Here is a 17104-nt window from a genome sequence, read left to right as displayed (position 1 = left end):
CGTTCTCTGAAATCCAAAATATTTCCACACTGCTGATGTATTCCTGAGTCAGTAACGTTATCCTCTTCGTTCCTGCTGCTGTTTGACGCTGACACAGACTTTCAAAATAAAGGTGTAACCTAAAGACGGTGATATAGGTCTGTGTTGATGGTACTGGATCGTTGATCATTGAATCGATATATTGATTCAGACTAATAGATCGTTACACTCCTGGTATGTGGACAGAAATGTGATTTGACTGCAGTGAGTTATTGTTCTTCCTGTGCAAACAGAATACACGCCATTCTGTCTTGTTCGGTCAGTACAGCTGCCAGACTGTCTGATTCAATCGCATCTCGATCACTCACTGTAGGAGGCAGTGCGAGCAATGCCCGACAGTAAGTGTCGGAAAAGTTGGTGATTCATGAGCACCGAGACGTCTGACAGGCTGAACAGGTACATACTGGACATGTAAAAGAGTCGTTCAAAAAGGTTCATTTGTTTATTTTTGTCCATCACTATTTCAGAAGAAACACTCAATGGATTGTGTGTGTGTGTGTGTGTGTGTGTGTGTGTGTGTGTACCTATAGCAGCAGATACAGGTCAGATAGTCCTGTGGTGTGTAGAGGTCGGGGGCATGGTCACAGAGAGAGCAGGGCAGGGCCGGGTCACATGACTTGCACAGAAACGGGTGATTGGCCCACTGGCCTGATGACCTCACACCACAGCGGCGGCAGATTCTGCAGTTCTGGAGGAAAGAGAGGTTCATCCAGAGATCAACACTGAGGCTGACACCCATATGTGTATGTGTGTGTGTGTGTGTGTGTGTGTGTTTATGTCACCTTGCAGGTCCAGCCGGTGCTCGGTGTGTGATCCAGAGGTGGTGTGAGACAGTGTGTGTGGTAGGCTTTATCACAGCGTTCACACACCAGCAACGCGCCATCATCCCCTCGCAACCTAACACACACACACACACACACACACACACACGCAGAGGACACAGTTATGGTGTTAGCTCCACTCCAGTTGGCGGCTGTGTTGCACTACAAGCTTGTCTGCAACCACAATCATACACATATCATTGATGACAGCATGATGTGTCCACGAGAATGAAACAGACAGACAACCTGTGAACATTCAGCCTGCACCCACAGCTGTCACCAGTGTGTGTGTGTGTGTGTGTGTGTGTGTGTGTTACCTGCAGCTCTGACACACTCGACACTGAGGACACTGCCAGCCAGCCCGGCATAGGGGCGAGGGAGCCAGGGGGGGGTTCAGGCAGCTGCCATGGTAGCGGTCACCACAGCAACAACACATCAACAGACCACCGACATCATCGCCACTCGAACACAACACACACTGTGAGGACGCTGGGGACAGAGAGGGACAAAGTTTTATACATGTTGAGCCAAAAGGATGAAACTAAGGCTGATGTCTTGTCTCATCCTCTCCTGTTGTGTGTAACAGCCGGTCGGAGCAGGCGAAGAAGAGGCGGAGCTTAAACCACATGAGGAAAATGTTTCTACAGATCTTCATGATCACTGACTCCACACACATACGGTTACACCTCACAGGAAACACTCTCTTTAATCCACAAACACACTGAAAGGGACAGTTCTGATTCTTGGAGTGGGGTCGTATGGAGCACTGATCCACAGTCAGTGTGTAACCTACACAAGATGCCAGTTTGGAGAAGCAGACTGGAGTACGACACAGAAGCTAAGCAATGTACTGCTGTGGACAGGGAGCAGCAGTAAAACATATTTCAGCCACCCAAAAAAATCTGTTGCAGAGTAAGTGTACACTATACTGACATTATTTTAAACCACTTCACCTTTCCATCACACAGCCTGCTCCGACAGAGAAGCCGTAACAGCTTCAGTTTCCCATCTAAGCTGTCATCACAGCCGCCAGACTCCACTGAGAAAAACAGTGATTTAACATCAGTGATCTCAGGAGCTGCTGGTCGACTGCTGCCTCCATCAGTTAGTGTGTTTGTGTCACTGTGTGACTCTGGTGAATGTGAAGTAACAACAAAGTCACACAGTGACACAAACACACTAACTGATGGAGGCAGCAGTCGACCAGCAGCTCCTGAGATCACTGATGTTAAATCACTGTTTTTCTCAATGGAGTCTGGCTGTGAGGAGAGAGATATAACAGCTTCATGTTCCTGCTGGAAGTCACTGTCTACCTCCCTCTGACTTTAAGACAAAGCAGTGAAAACACATCAAACATGCAGTCCAGTTAAACTGATTTTTTACGTGGCTAAAATACATTTTGTTGCCGATCCCCTCCACAGCAGGACATCGCTGCTTCTCCGAAGTGGATGCATACCAACCACTATCCCCACCCTATCACGACCTTTTTCAGTATTTCCATATTGGACACTTGGTTAAAGCTCAGCTCCCGTCTTTTCCACATGCAGCCCCTAATTTACCTTGGGACAAATGTCTGGAGATGCGGCCCTACCAAAAGGGTGTCATCAATATTAAATTAACGAAAGGGTTGGGATCAAAACTAAGAGAAGATTCCTGAGATGAAGCTAATGAGAGGACATATTCTTAATCACCCTGTGCACGCCTCGGCCTTGTGCACCGTTCCCACTTTAGTAAAGCCAGACTTGTAGACATCTATCTGAGTGATGACAAGAGATGTGACCCCGGCAGACCTTGCTCATATGTTCTGTTTCTGTCCCAAACTAATGAACAATTTGCAACCCAGTGACCTCATGGCACTGTTTGGGGTTCCAGAGGACCTCACCAGTCTAGTGCTATATAAATAAACCGAGCACCTAGCAGTGCGAGGACCCTAATGAAATGCAAGGAATTATTCTTCTTCTTCCTCCAAATGAATTGGCTTGGTGGTGAAAAATCTGACATTTCAAGACTCTCTCTCTCTCAAAAAAAAAAAATAAAAGCCTCAGTACCGCCACTGACAAAATTTTGAGCAAACAGCCCCCGAAGCTAGTTTAACCTACACGTATGACACTTGGTAGGCATACGTAACAATCCAAGACGTACAAAAAAGCCTCTTGGAGCCATGATCTAAACCCAACAGGAAGTCGGCCATTTTGAATTTTCTGTGCAATTTTGGTGCATTTTTGGCCATTTCCAGGGTTCATAAATGAACAAACTAGTCCTAGAGATTTCATCTGATTGACTTCAAACCATGGTCTGTCCCATCCCAAGACCTTGAAGATGAAAAGTTATCAAAAGCGTTCTTCAAACCGTGTGACGGCGTCAAAGTTAGGGGTCACGCCACAAAACAGGAAGTAGTTTATAACTCCAGCATACATGGTCCAATCTTGCCCAAACTTCACAGGATTGATGACAGTCCCGCCCTGAACACATCTACACGTCAATAATCAGTAAAGAGTACAGCGCCACCTAGCATCAACAGGAAGTACGTCTTTTTAGACACTTATTTTTTCATTTGCCTGACATTTACATGATGTGGTATCTACCTCATGTATAGGAACATGACCTATCATTAGTGCCTTCTCCTACTCCCTCTAGTGGGAAGAGGAAGTGGTACAAAATGTGAAATAGTCATCCCAGCACTGTATGAAGGATATGCCATCTCCTCCATCTCATGTGCTATCTGACAGAAATGAACTGACGCCTCAGTCAGCATCCTGCCAGCAGCCCCGAGTTGTGCGAAGGTGCGAGGGCCTGTTCATCGCTGCTTGCAGCTTTAATTATTATTATTTTTATTCTGACAGACTGATATAGCAGAATATGCATCAGTATTAGCTCATCGCAGATTTTGCTAGAATGGGCGTCCCCTAATCCTCCATCATCCCCTGTCAATACAGACCTGGCATTGTTTCTTAAACTTGAGAAGATTAAATCTCTAAGGACTGTTTCTATGAGACAAGGCAGTGTTTGATGGCAAATTTTAACTGCCTCTGACCAACTCCTCCTCAACAGGAGAGGGATATTATGTAATTATATGAGAATACCTTCTCTCCTTCTTTACTTTCATTTACTGTTCCCTTTTTCTGCTGTGCTTCATTTTTATTTTATGTCTTTAGTGTCACTGTGTGCTGACTCTCGAGGTAGGGCCAGGAGTGTGACAATTCTGATACTGTGTGATTCGCATTTATCCTTCAATAAAAAACATTACCAAAAAAAACCCTAAACTATCTCTTTAAGGCACCTATGCGTGTGTGTGTGTGTGTGTGTGTGTGTGTGTGTGTGTGTGAGTGAGTGAGTGAGTGTGTGTGTGTGTGTGTGTGTGTGAGAGAGTACCTGTGTGTGTGTGTCTTGTACACAGTGTGTGTTTCTTGGTCCAGTCCTGGTAAGCTCCAGCCGCAGCAGCACAGGGGAAATGGAAGCTTTGCCTACAGCCCGTCGCCCGGCAACGCAGCGAGGCTCCGAGCCGACGGCAGAACACACACACCTGAAGAGGTGAGAGAAGGGCGGGGCTTAGTGATGCTGCATACAGCTGTATTCCTCCTTTAGAGCAGTGACCAATAAGACAACACAAACCCACCTGCGTGCTTCCTGAGTCGATGGCTTTGTCCACATAGAGCAGTGATTGGCCCTCGCCGCGACATACCCCCTCTGACCAGGCTGCACACTGCAGGTGAGCACAGCACTGACCTGCGCACACAGGCGCACGCACGCACACACACACACACACACACGCACACACACACACACACACACACACACAGTCAGGTTTACCTCAAAGGATGGACAGAGGTCATGGAATAATAAGTTCAGGAGAGGAGGAGCGTATCTTCTAGTACCTGTGGGGTCGAACAGTGATTGGACGTTGATGTCATGTGGAAGGCCAACGGGTCCGAGCTGCTCCACAAACTCTGAGGAAGACTCCTCCTCTGAAACATCAGGAGATCAATAACAGTGATCAGACCAGCTGCGTCTCAGTCGTCACGAGATTTGTGGTCACTGGTTTTGGTGTTACAACACTTTCAGTTAGAATGAATAAAGAGTACTCACCACACTGCTCTGGACTGCTGCACCTGCACACACCCACCCACACCCACCCACACACACACACACACACACACACACACACACATCGATCACAGTGGTAAACAAACAAATAAACAAACAAATACAATCTGTGCTGAAACTGAATCTAACAGCTCTTCTTATGGGAAACACTTGTCTAACTGGTTTAACTTTGATAGGCAATAAACAGGAAGTGAGGTCACTCACATGGGTGGGGCCTGGTCGCCACGGTAGCAGTGGTCGTGGCAGTCATTGTCCCGGTCGGAGGAGGCGCGGCGGTTGAGGATGTGGAGCGGGATGTAGCCGGGCGTCGGGCCGAACACCACCAGTCGGCCCTGGCCCAGGGGTGGCTCTTCACCGCGGTAACAGAAGGCACACTGCTTCAGACTGCAGGGCCAGAGAACGAGACATGTTAGGGACTGATCGTCTTCTAATCCATCGATCGTTCCAGCTCGTTAATCAAACTTTGAACGCTACTTGAATAAGTAAACACTGACCAACGGGACCAGACTGGCCGACCCGTATGCTCTCACTCAGTGGATGGATGATGTCACAGGAAGCCAATCTTACAAAGGAGGACCACACTTGTTTGTTTTGCTATGGAAGCTAACGTTAGCTAATGTGCTAAAAAGTTAGCGTTGCAGAGAAATCCAATCTTCCTCTTAATCCCTCCCCAGTTTCTGATGAGGTGGACATGATAACCCTTAATACACATAACCTTATTCATCCCTACAACAGGAAATACTTTTTCCCTAACCTGATATGAAGTGTGCGCTGCACATGTGAGCATTTTTGATGATGGCCTCCGTCCAGTCCTTTGGTCTCATCACATTTAACCATAGTTGTCTTTGTTTTTGTTGACGGGCAGTGGCGGCTGGTTTTGAGCCATGACTCCTTCTATTCTGGCTCCCAATAACACAACAAGACAAACACATTTTAACACTCCTATGGAGCCTACAGCCCTGTGGGGGAGAGGCAGCTGCACCTCCAGGTGATCACATGATGTCATCGTGACGTCAGCCCTATAAGGGTCTATTGCCAGAAGATCAAATTAAAAGTCCTGCTCAGAGCACTTCCTGTTTATATGTTACCATGGAAACAGTCACCTGGATAACTGCTGACGCCGAGGAAAAAGTTCTAAGGAATGCCGATGATTTCTGTATCTGATCATTGTGCACTATGTTTGTACTTCTGTACATGTGACGACCCTCACTGACAGAACGCAAATCCAATCTCGTCACTCTGACCTGTTTATTCTGCCTCTCCAAGGCGGGAATTTCGCGCCGCTGTTCCGCCTCTCTGCTCAGTACAAAAGGTCCCGCAATGGGGGGACAGAGTTGTCTTGCCATGACAGCCGGCATGGCGGGACCACAGAGGGGAAGGGTGTAACGGTTTGATGACGTGTAATGTGTGTGACCCATTGCTGTAGATTTAAAAAGCAGCTATTAGCAGTTAGCAGCTAACTCAAACAATGAGGTCCAGGAGCTCCTTACCCTCCGAGCAGAGGACGAGATCAGCCGCCATATAACAGGGACGCTAAATGATTGTTATTGACTGACGGCATATCATTTCTGTCTCTACACGGTCGCGCATTTACAATTCTCCTCTGCTCTCTGTATCACACACGGCAGAATTCCGCCCTGATGCGCACACACACAAATAGAGACACACAGGTGAGCACACGAGAGCGCGGCTGAGGCCACATTTTCCTGACCAAACCCGACCCGAGTCTGAGACAATTATAACCGAGCCTGTGTTGCATTTAGGTGTTGTCAAGTAAATAACAAATTCCAGTACTTGAATAGGCCATAGCACAACACAGCAGCATGTCAAGTGGGCAAAATGTGTGATTTTGCTCGGGTTTTATCTTACAGAGACAGACGGGAGGTCTGCGTATGACGTGTAGTTATATTTCTGGGGAGGTGCATGTCAGGCTGCAGCGTTGGGTCTGTGTAGATTCATACCTTACACCACAGCCTACGTCACAGATGCGTTGTCTATTTAACGCAGAGGTGTAGATCCCGTGACAGTTGAGGCCTTGTACATGAACAAAACACTAATAGGTTTAACTGACTAATATTTCTGGTGCCAACTAGCGAGTGGCCGGACATTTAATCGTTTAGACATTTAATCGTTTAGACGTTTAACTGCGCACATCCCTAATGCTAACGTCAGGGAAATCTTGTTGCTCATGCTGATTTCAGATGGAACATGTTCGCTTGTGTTTAGAAGCTTTCACTGGTGACACTGAGATAAACACTGACCAATCAGAGCAGACAGGACGTTTTCAGGGGAAGGGCGCTAAAACGAAACATCTCTGAGTTCATGTGTTTCATCACAGATAGGACGGGAGAATGAAGTGTTTCTGAACATTAAACATTATCTAACCAATATGAACCTGAAAATGATCAGAATAGTCCGAACCCTCAAACTGTCACTGTCAGTGTGTTTCCAGTCACAGTGAAGTGGAGCTACAGTCCCAGCTGGACGAGGACATCTAACTGGCCTACTGTCCTTGTCCCAGTATACAAGCACGGGAGGGGAATCCATTTATTGAGCCAAGTATGTGCGACTCCTCTACGATAGGTGGAGATATGCCCCCTTTCAGCTTGTTAGTATTGGACCTTTTTCCTGTTGACCTATTACGTCACAGACCAAACAATGGACAAACAAGTTAGCTACGGTTAGCTAGCAGCTAACTGCTACCATGGTGGACAACTTTACAGCTCTGTACATTTGGTCCGTCCAAAAAGTCACACTGTGTCTAAAATTCAAAGTGGTTTTTACAAATACACACAGTCTCACCGTTTTTTGGTGTGTCCCAGGCTGGGGGTGGGCGAGCCCCCTGAGTCCTCAGACAGAGACAGCTGAAACAGAGGGGACAGTGAGTCCTCGTCCTCCAGTCGGGGGCAGGGGGAGACCGGAGGACTGGAGCAGGGACTCAGGGCCCCGCCCCCCTCTGTCTCCAAAGGAACAATGCTGGGGCTGTGGCTCAGGCTGGGCCGGTCCTCCTCCACAGGATCAGGATCAGGATCAGGATCCGGATCCGGATCGGGATCCGGATCAGGTCTGGGGCTGGAGGCAGGGGATGGGGATGGGGATGGGGAACTGACTCGAGGTTTATCTCCAGGACTGGAGGCTGGGAGCGGAGCAGCAGGAGCAGGGCTGGTCCTGTCCTCCTCCTCAGCACTGGGAGCTGGTTCTGGGCTTGATGCTGGGACCGTGGGGTCAGGCTGAGGGGGATCAGGGTCAGGGTTCTGGCTGGGGTCAGGGTCTGGTTCAGGGTCGGGTTCAGGGTTTGCGTTGTTTTTTCTCCTGGAGGTGGAGCGACGGCGTCCTGTTGTCTTCTCCTTCACCTCTGCGGACACACACAAAGCCAATCAGCATGATGTAGCCCAACACAAAAACTAGAACATGAGAGGGCCATGGGAGGAGCTACGTCACCAGGGCCAATCAGAGGTGACGGCAGAAGCTTCAGAGTTTTCAATGAGTGCCGGCTGCCAAACAAACAGCCAACTACTCATTTTTAATACTGACTCTAATACAACTGCAATTCAAAAAAGGTTGGGCCGCAGTGTGACATGTAAATTAAACAGCGCACAGTGATGATGAAGATATTTAATGTTCACCCTCACACACATTAATCATTTTAATAATATACATTTATTCTGGTTGTGATGTCTGTGACATGTTCCACAGCAGCTGGGACAGGAGCACTACGGAGACACGCTGTTGGAACACGTCACAATGTGTCTCACTGTCTCGCTGGAATAAGACAGGACGTCCCTGAAAGATACGTCTTCTGGATGGCAGCATATGTTGCTCCAAAACCTGTGTGTACCTTTCAGCATTCATATATTATTATTATTATACTTGTGTATAAATACAAAAAGTAATCTGTTTATATATACATATATACATATATATATATATATATATATATATATATATATATATATATATATATATATATATATATATATATATATATATTTTATTTTCATGACTATTTACATTGTAGATTCTCACTGAAGGCATCAAAACTATGAATGAACACATGTGGAGTTATGTACTTAACAAAAAAAGGTGAAATAACTGAAAACATGTTTTATTTTCTAGTTTCTTCAAAATAGCCACCCTTTGCTCTGATTACTGCTTTGCACACTCTTGGCATTCTCTCCATGAGCTTCAAGAGGTAGTCACCTGAAATGGTTTCCACTTCACAGGTGTGCCTTATCAGGGTTAATTAGTGGAACTTCTTGCTTTATCAATGGGGTTGGGACCATCAGTTGTGTTGTGCAGAAGTCAGGTTAATACACAGCCGACAGCCCTATTGGACAACTGTTAAAATTCATATTATGGCAAGAACCAATCAGCTAACTAAAGAAAAACCAGTGGCCATCATTACTTTAAAGAAATGAAGGTCAGTCAGTCCGGAAAATTGCAAAAACTTTAAATGTGTCCCCAAGTGGAGTCGCAAAAACCATCAAGCGCTACAACGAAACTGGCACACATGAGGACCGACCCAGGAAAGGAAGACCAAGAGTCACCTCTGCTTCTGAGGATAAGTTCATCCGAGTCACCAGCCTCAGAAATCGCAAGTTAACAGCAGCTCAGATCAGAGAGCAGATGAATGCCACACAGAGTTCTAGCAGCAGACCCATCTCTAGAACAACTGTTAAGAGGAGACTGCGCGAATCAGGCCTTCATGGTCAAATAGCTGCTAGGAAACCACTGCTAAGGAGAGGCAACAAGCAGAAGAGATTTGTTTGGGCCAAGAAACACAAGGAATGGACATTAGACCAGTGGAAATCTGTGCTTTGGTCTGATGAGTCCAAATTTGAGATCTTTGGTTCCAACCGCCGTGTCTTTGTGAGACGCAGAAAAGGTGAACGGATGGATTCCACATGCCTGGTTCCCACTGTGAAGCATGGAGGAGGAGGTGTGATGGTGTGGGGGTGTTTTGCTGGTGACACTGTTGGGGATTTATTCAAAATTGAAGGCACACTGAACCAGCATGGCTACCACAGCATCCTGCAGCGACATGCCATCCCATCCGGTTTGCGTTTAGTTGGACGATCATTTATTTTTCAACAGGACAATGACCCCAAACACACCTCCAGGCTGTGTAAGGGCTATTTGACCAAGAAGGAGAGTGATGGAGTGCTGCGGCAGATGACCTGGCCTCCACAGTCACCGGACCTGAACCCAATGGAGATGGTTTGGGGTGAGCTGGACCGCAGAGTGAAGGCAAAGGGGCCAACAAGTGCTAAACACCTCTGGGAACTCCTTCAAGACTGTTGGAAAACCATTTCAGGTGACTACCTCTTGAAGCTCATGGAGAGAATGCCAAGAGTGTGCAAAGCAGTAATCAGAGCAAAGGGTGGCTATTTTGAAGAAACTAGAATATAAAACATGTTTTCAGTTATTTCACCTTTTTGTTAAGTACATAACTCCACATGTGTTCATTCATAGTTTTGATGCCTTCAGTGAGAATCTACAATGTAAATAGTCATGAAAATAAAGAAAACGCATTGAATGAGAAGGTGTGTCCAAACTTTTGGCCTGTACTGTATGTGTATATATATATATATATATATATATATATATATATATATGTATAATTTATGTGTGTATATATTTGTTTCCTTATTTATTTCGGGAATTATTTCAAATCCATATTTATTTATTTATTCTGTCTAAAATCGTCTTAAATGGTGTCCTATAAGATTTGGGATCTGCTGCACAATTTTGAATAAAGTTCTGATGGTTTGAATGAAGTCATGAACAGAACATCAGGTCGAAACACACCTGTCTTTTGGGGGGTTTTCTTCTCCGTGGCGTCCATGCTCTCTTCATCCTCTACCTGGGCCCGGCCTCGACTCCGCCCCCTGCACACACACACACACACACACACACACACACACACACACACACACACACACACAGAAACACACCTGGTCAGTTGCACAGCGGGAACTTGTTATGAAAAAGTTGTTTTACAAACAGGCAATGTGCGACTGTCGCTTTAAATGTCAAAACAGCTGATGTCATGATGATGACATTATGATAAAACAGCTCTGACATCACGTTCAGCTCACAGCTCATGATTACACCTGTGCACAGCTTCCACCTGACCTCTGACCTGAAGGCTGAACCACAGAGCCTCCCCAGCATGTTAGTGAGGTTTGTTGAGTCTGACGTCAGATGTGAAGGTGACTCCTCTAACCTGGCTCGATCTCCATGGTAACTGATGCTCGGACCTGACCTGGTCAGCTTTTTGTTCTGACGTTGGGCTTGAAATCAGCTGCTTTAAGTAACGTCAATTTACAGTCAGAGTAAATCTCTGATGGATACAGTCTCAGTTGAGACAATACGTTATCGACTCGTAAGGTTACATAACCGCCACCAAAGGAAGCCGTGCAGTTACCGTGCTGTGAGTAGCTCACAGTGACCTCAGAGTTCTCTTTGATCAGTCAGGTTGAAATCCTGGAGCAAATCCAATGGTTTTTCTTTTGTTTTTGTTTATTTTGTTCTTGTTGTTATTTTGATGTTGTTGTTTTTTTTTTTTTTTGGTTCCAGGGAAACAAAGACCCCACTATAAAAAATATCTGAAAGTTTTTCAGTCCTTCATTACACTACCTTTGAACGAGCAGGACTTCAATCAGACACATTTATCAACCTTTAATAAAACCTTCTGGCACATGAAAAACATTATCCATCCATCCATCCATCCATCCATCCATCCATCATCCATCCAAACAATCATCATCCATCCATCCATCCATCCATCATCCATCCAAACAATCATCATCCAACCATCCATCCATCCATCCATCATCCATCCATCCATCCATCATCCATCCATGTAACGTCTGGTGCTGAGCTTTAACCTGTGCGGGACTCTGCCAGGATCAATAAGCATTTCTGATTCTGCATTTTTTTTGACTAATGTGTGAAGCACTTTGTGTTCCTGCCATAACAGGTGCTATATGAATAAAGGTATTATTACTTAACATTCTTCAAAGGTGGAAGTAGGTGGCACGTGACCGATCATTTTTAGGAGTCAAATGAGGCATTGAACGCATCATTCGACTGGTTGTGTGTCACAGAGCCTGAAGCAGTCCTGTCATTTACCTGTTCTCTCTGACTGAGGCTTCAGGGTTTGTCCAGCTCAGGTAAAGACAACCTGTCTCTGTGGTGTTCAGGTAAACATGATGACATCACAGCCTGAGAGAGACACTCACACACTCCAGGATCCAGCAGTGTGAGTGAGTGTGTGTGTGTGTGTGTGTGTGTGTGTGTGTGTGCGCGCGCACGCGCAATGTAGCAGGAGGTAAAACCCGGAACAGACTCAGTGCAGCATACACCTCCTCCTCACTGCTCGTTACCCAGCATGCAACTTTACCACTTCCTCTCCAACATGTCTCGCTCACCACAAAACACACACACACACACACACACACACACACACACACACACACACACGGCTATCAGACACAACACACAGTGGTAGGTCTGACTCTGAAGAACACAGAAAGGGGTGTGACTGCAGGTCAAAGGGTTGGACAGGAAGCAGGTTCACCTGAGCTGAAATGAGGCCACGCCCACTGCGAACACCTGATCACTGACTCTGAACACACCGTCTGACTCTGAACACTCACTAATGGACCTTTTTCACAGCAGACATTTTGACTTGTGTCAGTAGAAAAAGCACAGGTGAAAGTGATAACATTAAGGATGGCTGAGTTCCATTCAGTGTCCCAGTAAACTAGTAACATTTAGCCAACATGGACAATACCAGGGTCTCCCCTAAGTGGAACGCAGCTGTCATTAGTGTCACTGAACACACCTGTGTTGCTAATACTCTGACGTGTAAAAATGTCTGCCATGAAAAAGGTCTATTAGGGACTGTTCTTTATTTATCAGAGGAGGGGGTGGGGCTGCAGTGTGACCCTCCCTGAAGCTCCAGATATTTTTCCTTGATCCTCCCTGAGTGACTGGAGGAAAATGGATGACCCTCCCATTCTGCTGGTGGGAGCTACCTAGTGGCGCCGCTTCAGCCATTACTGCGAGCAACGCTGTCCTTTCATACATCCATGGTTTGCTGTCAAAAGATTGTGTCCACCACCTGGTCTCCGCCCAGGTTGCCCTGGTGCATAAGGGGCTCCATTTTGTGCCGTAAAACCCCCTTTAGCAGGGTTGACAAAAGCCACGTTTACACTGAAAACTTTCAGTACAGTGCAACCCTTCAGACATGGTACCTAGACCCTCGGTCTGTTCAGACAGTCCTCTTAAATGTGGGCAAATGAATCTATATTTTTAAAGTCATTACTAAAAGTGTGTGCCGTATATAAACTAAAGTGATGATCAAAGTTGTCCCAGTGAAATTTAAGGTGTGCTGATGGATTCACGTCATCAACTCATGCATTGAGTAACATTACAAGTTAACGTTCCACCTTAAAAGTTGCCGGCAGTCGGCCCAGTGAATGAAGTGATTTTTTTCTCTTTCATTTTATAGTTGTAGTTTACTGATGTATGAACAGAGGTTACATAAAACCAGAGTGAGCGTCCTCTACTGACCAATCAGACTGCAGGGTTTCCAGCTCCACCTTTTAGTACCAGATCTGTGTGCTAGGTACCCCAACAGAGGGGGGACCAAACATGGGGACGCTAAGGAACGCTTCTGTTGGCACCATCCACAACTTTTACTGTGGGAATGGAAAATAATACTGTACTAAACTGAACTGAACCAACCGTACAGCTCGGTGCTAATATCCCATCATGCAAAGCCAGGGATCGATCAAATCCAGTTACTAGTTCATTTCTAGAACTGGCTGACTGTCTAACAATGTTAAATATTTTCTCATTAAGTTCTCAGATGGAGACAGCAGCCTCCATATTGGTGTAAAACCAGTCCACATGGAAAAGTTCTGTCTCATTCCAGCTCAAACATTTGCTGTATCGGCCGACATATTGATAATCAGTGAAATTCTTCCCACCTCATAATCGGCTTCAAAAATCCATCAGGCCCTAGATTTTACAGCGTGAACATAAAGCTGTCAGTTCTCTCTGCTGGACAAAAGGTGTGAAGATATCAGTCTAATAAAACAGATCACACTCGCTCACTCTAACCTGTAAACCCTACACTGCAGGTTACTATGACGACCAGCTTGTTGTTTCAGCGCTACAGAAAGTCTGCTCCACCTATACACCGCCCTCCTATGACATCACCACTGACACATCACACAGCTTTGTCACTTACTTCTTCCTTGATTTGGGAGGAGGTGGCGGAGGAGGAGGAGGAGGAGGAGGAGGAGGGGTGGGAGGCACAGAGCGGCTGCTACTCCCATCTTTCCGAGGCCGCCCACGAGACCGCCTCTCGGGGGCGGGGCTTGTAGCGGCGGCTTTGGCCAGCTGAGCACTCCGTCCGGCCCGAGTGACGGGAGGGGCCGGTCCTCTGTCCCGAGGCTCCTGGGACTGAGCCTCAGATGGCATTCTGGGTAAAACCAAACAGAGGGGGGGGGGGGGGGGTCAGAAGCAAACTATCTCTGAATTTTGATTGGTCAGTCACAGCGCGCTGTAGCTATGGACACAGCTCTGATCACAGACAGTCTTAATGAAATCAATCAAATCAATTTAAATCAATATTCTGTGTCAAATGATTTTTTTCTTTTTGGAAGTAGTCGAGTAATAAGCAGAGTCACGTACAGTGAAACTATTATTATTATTGTTTGTTATGAATGGCTTCTAGGGGTGTAACAATCCATCAATATATCAATATCAGTTATGATCAACGATCCAGTACCATCAACACAAAGTGAAAACATCGACCTATATCACCGTCTTTAGGTTACACCTTTATTTTGAAAGTCTGTGTCAGCGTCAAACAGCAGCAGGAACGAAGAGGATAACGTTACTGACTCAGGAATACATCAGCAGTGTGGAAATATTTTGGATTTCAGAGAACGTCCAGGTCAGCAGACAGAACACATGGTGTATGTGAACAATGACGTTATGAGATAAACTCCACGTGACGTTACCTGCCTGGACGAGCGTCTCACTCCGCTAACTTCTCACTGCAGCAACATCAGCTGCTGTTTCAACAATGTTCGGCTAAAAACGTTCATGCAGGCTGAAATTCAACCGAGCTGTTCTGTCAGGAGACGCAGAGACTGAAACCAACGCTGAGGAAGAAGAAGTATAAATAATACATGTCATCTGTTCAACTGTTTGTAGAGGAAAAGTCTGCTAGCTGCTAGGCTAATTTATGTAATGTAAACATGCTAAAGCTAATGATGTGTGACTAGCATAAAACAACAGTTGTGTCTGTGAACCCTGACAGTTGTTACTGAGCTGAGTTTGAGACTTGTTTTAAATGATCCTGTTGTTTTATGGCTGTTTGGAGACGTTTGTCTGTAAGACACAAGTTTGTCTCCAGGACGTTAAGACACAAGTTTGTCTTCAGGACTTTAAGACACAAGTTTGTCTTCGGGACTTTAAGACACAAGTTTGTCTCCAGGACTTTAAGACACAAGTTTGTCTTCGGGACTTCAGGAGACAGATGGTCCTGAAGTTTTATAAAAAAGATGATGGTTTTGGTTAAAATGAAAAGATTTCTTCCAGAAAGGTGTCTCTTCCAGAAAGGTGTCTCTGACAGAAAGCCCTGAAGGTTAACTGATCCCATGTGCTGTTTCCTGTGTGTTAGTGGAGTCAGATTAAAGTTAACTTTACTGAACTTATTGTTTATGTTGTTTTTATCTTTTGTGGCAAAAAGTAAAAATAAAGCTGTAGCAGCTTCTTCTGGAACAGACTGAGTTAAACGATCAGATAATATTGGCTCATATTGATCACAGGCTTCTGAATCACATCAAATCGAAATCATATCATGGCAGCACTTTGATGTAGAAAATGAATTCGGCAGCAATGAATCTTTTTGAGATGTTATTTTATTTGTTAACTTTAAGAGTTGTTGTCAGATAATGTGCAGGTTCATATTCATACTGCATGCAGCAACATGCCTCATGTCAGCTGGAATTTAATTATAACTTACATGTTGTTTTATTAACTTGAAAGTGAAGTCCATCATTTCTGTCAGATAATCTGCAGGGTTCAATGTGCCCCACATTTCAGAGGCACTTTATTTATTTCAGATGTTATTTTAGTGGTTAACTTTTGACTGAGTTGCATCATGTCACATTCATACCGCATGGCTCAAAGTGTCTCGTACTTCAGCAGCATTTAAAATCCAACATGGTTGTTGAAGATTGTGATTAAAGGCTTCAGAGGGCTCTGAATGCACACAATATGTTATGGGACAATGTTTAAAATACTTAACAATAAATTGCGATAAATTTGACTGTTTCTCTGAGTGTTTTCCTTTTTAAGTCTAGTCATCTAGTCTTGACTAAAATTTTGGTTTAGTCGACAGGGAAAGCAGTCGCCAGGAACATCCCTAGTATGTATAACAATTCCTTGCTTATTGATTGCTTTCACTGTCTTAGTTCATGCTGAGCATCACAGATACTGAGGGTCTCCCTCTAGCTCCTGAGTGTTAAATAAAGGTCTGAACATCAGTTCTGCTCCTTTTCTTAGTTTCTATCAAAGAGCAGAAACTGTAGGAAACATTAACAATAAGACAGAGAGCAGCTAGTGGTGTATCAATACTGCAGAAAATCAGTGTTCAAACTAGATTGCACCGATTACAATTTTTCGGGCTGATCCCGATTTCCAATTTGCAGAGTGTTTGGATGGCCGATTCCGATTTCATTTTTTTCAAACCACTTTACAGCTCACAAGATATTGCAATATTTTCTATCTGTGCTTTATTAGAACATTTTAACCAAGATACAACCAGCTTTTCAATAATCATCTCAAACAAACAAACAAACACAAACAGTGACACAGCTTAAGAAACATTTTCCTTTTTGCTCAAATATAACTTCAGGTACAGTATTAAAATAAATTAGTAAAAAAGGCATACATAAATAAAAACATGGATAAATAAAATAATAATTCTTAAGCATTTGTGGGTAATTTCTTGACTGGACAAAAAAGTAAAAATATCTGCTGTGGAAAATTCACACAGGTCTTCAGGACGCGCCCGCCAGCGCAGACATGCGCATCTTCAGTTTCAAACGGCA

General features: G+C 45.0%; 1 protein-coding gene across 9 annotated transcripts in view; it reads right to left on the bottom strand.

Annotated features, from left to right (window-relative positions):
- Window positions 1-17104, bottom strand: part of LOC125881947 (histone-lysine N-methyltransferase 2C-like) — an 89156-nt gene that overhangs the window by 63459 nt on the left and 8593 nt on the right. For all 9 annotated transcript variants that reach the window (XM_049565420.1, XM_049565423.1, XM_049565421.1 and 6 more), the window contains exons 2-12: window positions 14227-14460; window positions 10773-10852; window positions 7767-8319; window positions 5169-5348; window positions 4947-4969; window positions 4736-4825; window positions 4477-4586; window positions 4233-4383; window positions 1178-1349; window positions 822-936; window positions 564-727 (exon numbers count right to left, since the gene is read on the bottom strand). In XM_049565420.1, the coding sequence (XP_049421377.1) occupies window positions 564-727; window positions 822-936; window positions 1178-1349; window positions 4233-4383; window positions 4477-4586; window positions 4736-4825; window positions 4947-4969; window positions 5169-5348; window positions 7767-8319; window positions 10773-10852; window positions 14227-14459 (1871 nt within the window). In that variant the 5' untranslated portion in view covers window position 14460. The remainder of the gene's footprint in view (window positions 1-563; window positions 728-821; window positions 937-1177; window positions 1350-4232; window positions 4384-4476; window positions 4587-4735; window positions 4826-4946; window positions 4970-5168; window positions 5349-7766; window positions 8320-10772; window positions 10853-14226; window positions 14461-17104) is intronic.

Source organism: Epinephelus fuscoguttatus, linkage group LG21, assembly GCF_011397635.1.
Source record: "Epinephelus fuscoguttatus linkage group LG21, E.fuscoguttatus.final_Chr_v1".
Taxonomy (NCBI): Eukaryota; Metazoa; Chordata; class Actinopteri; order Perciformes; family Serranidae; genus Epinephelus; species Epinephelus fuscoguttatus.
This window is presented reverse-complemented; position numbering and strand designations above follow the sequence as displayed.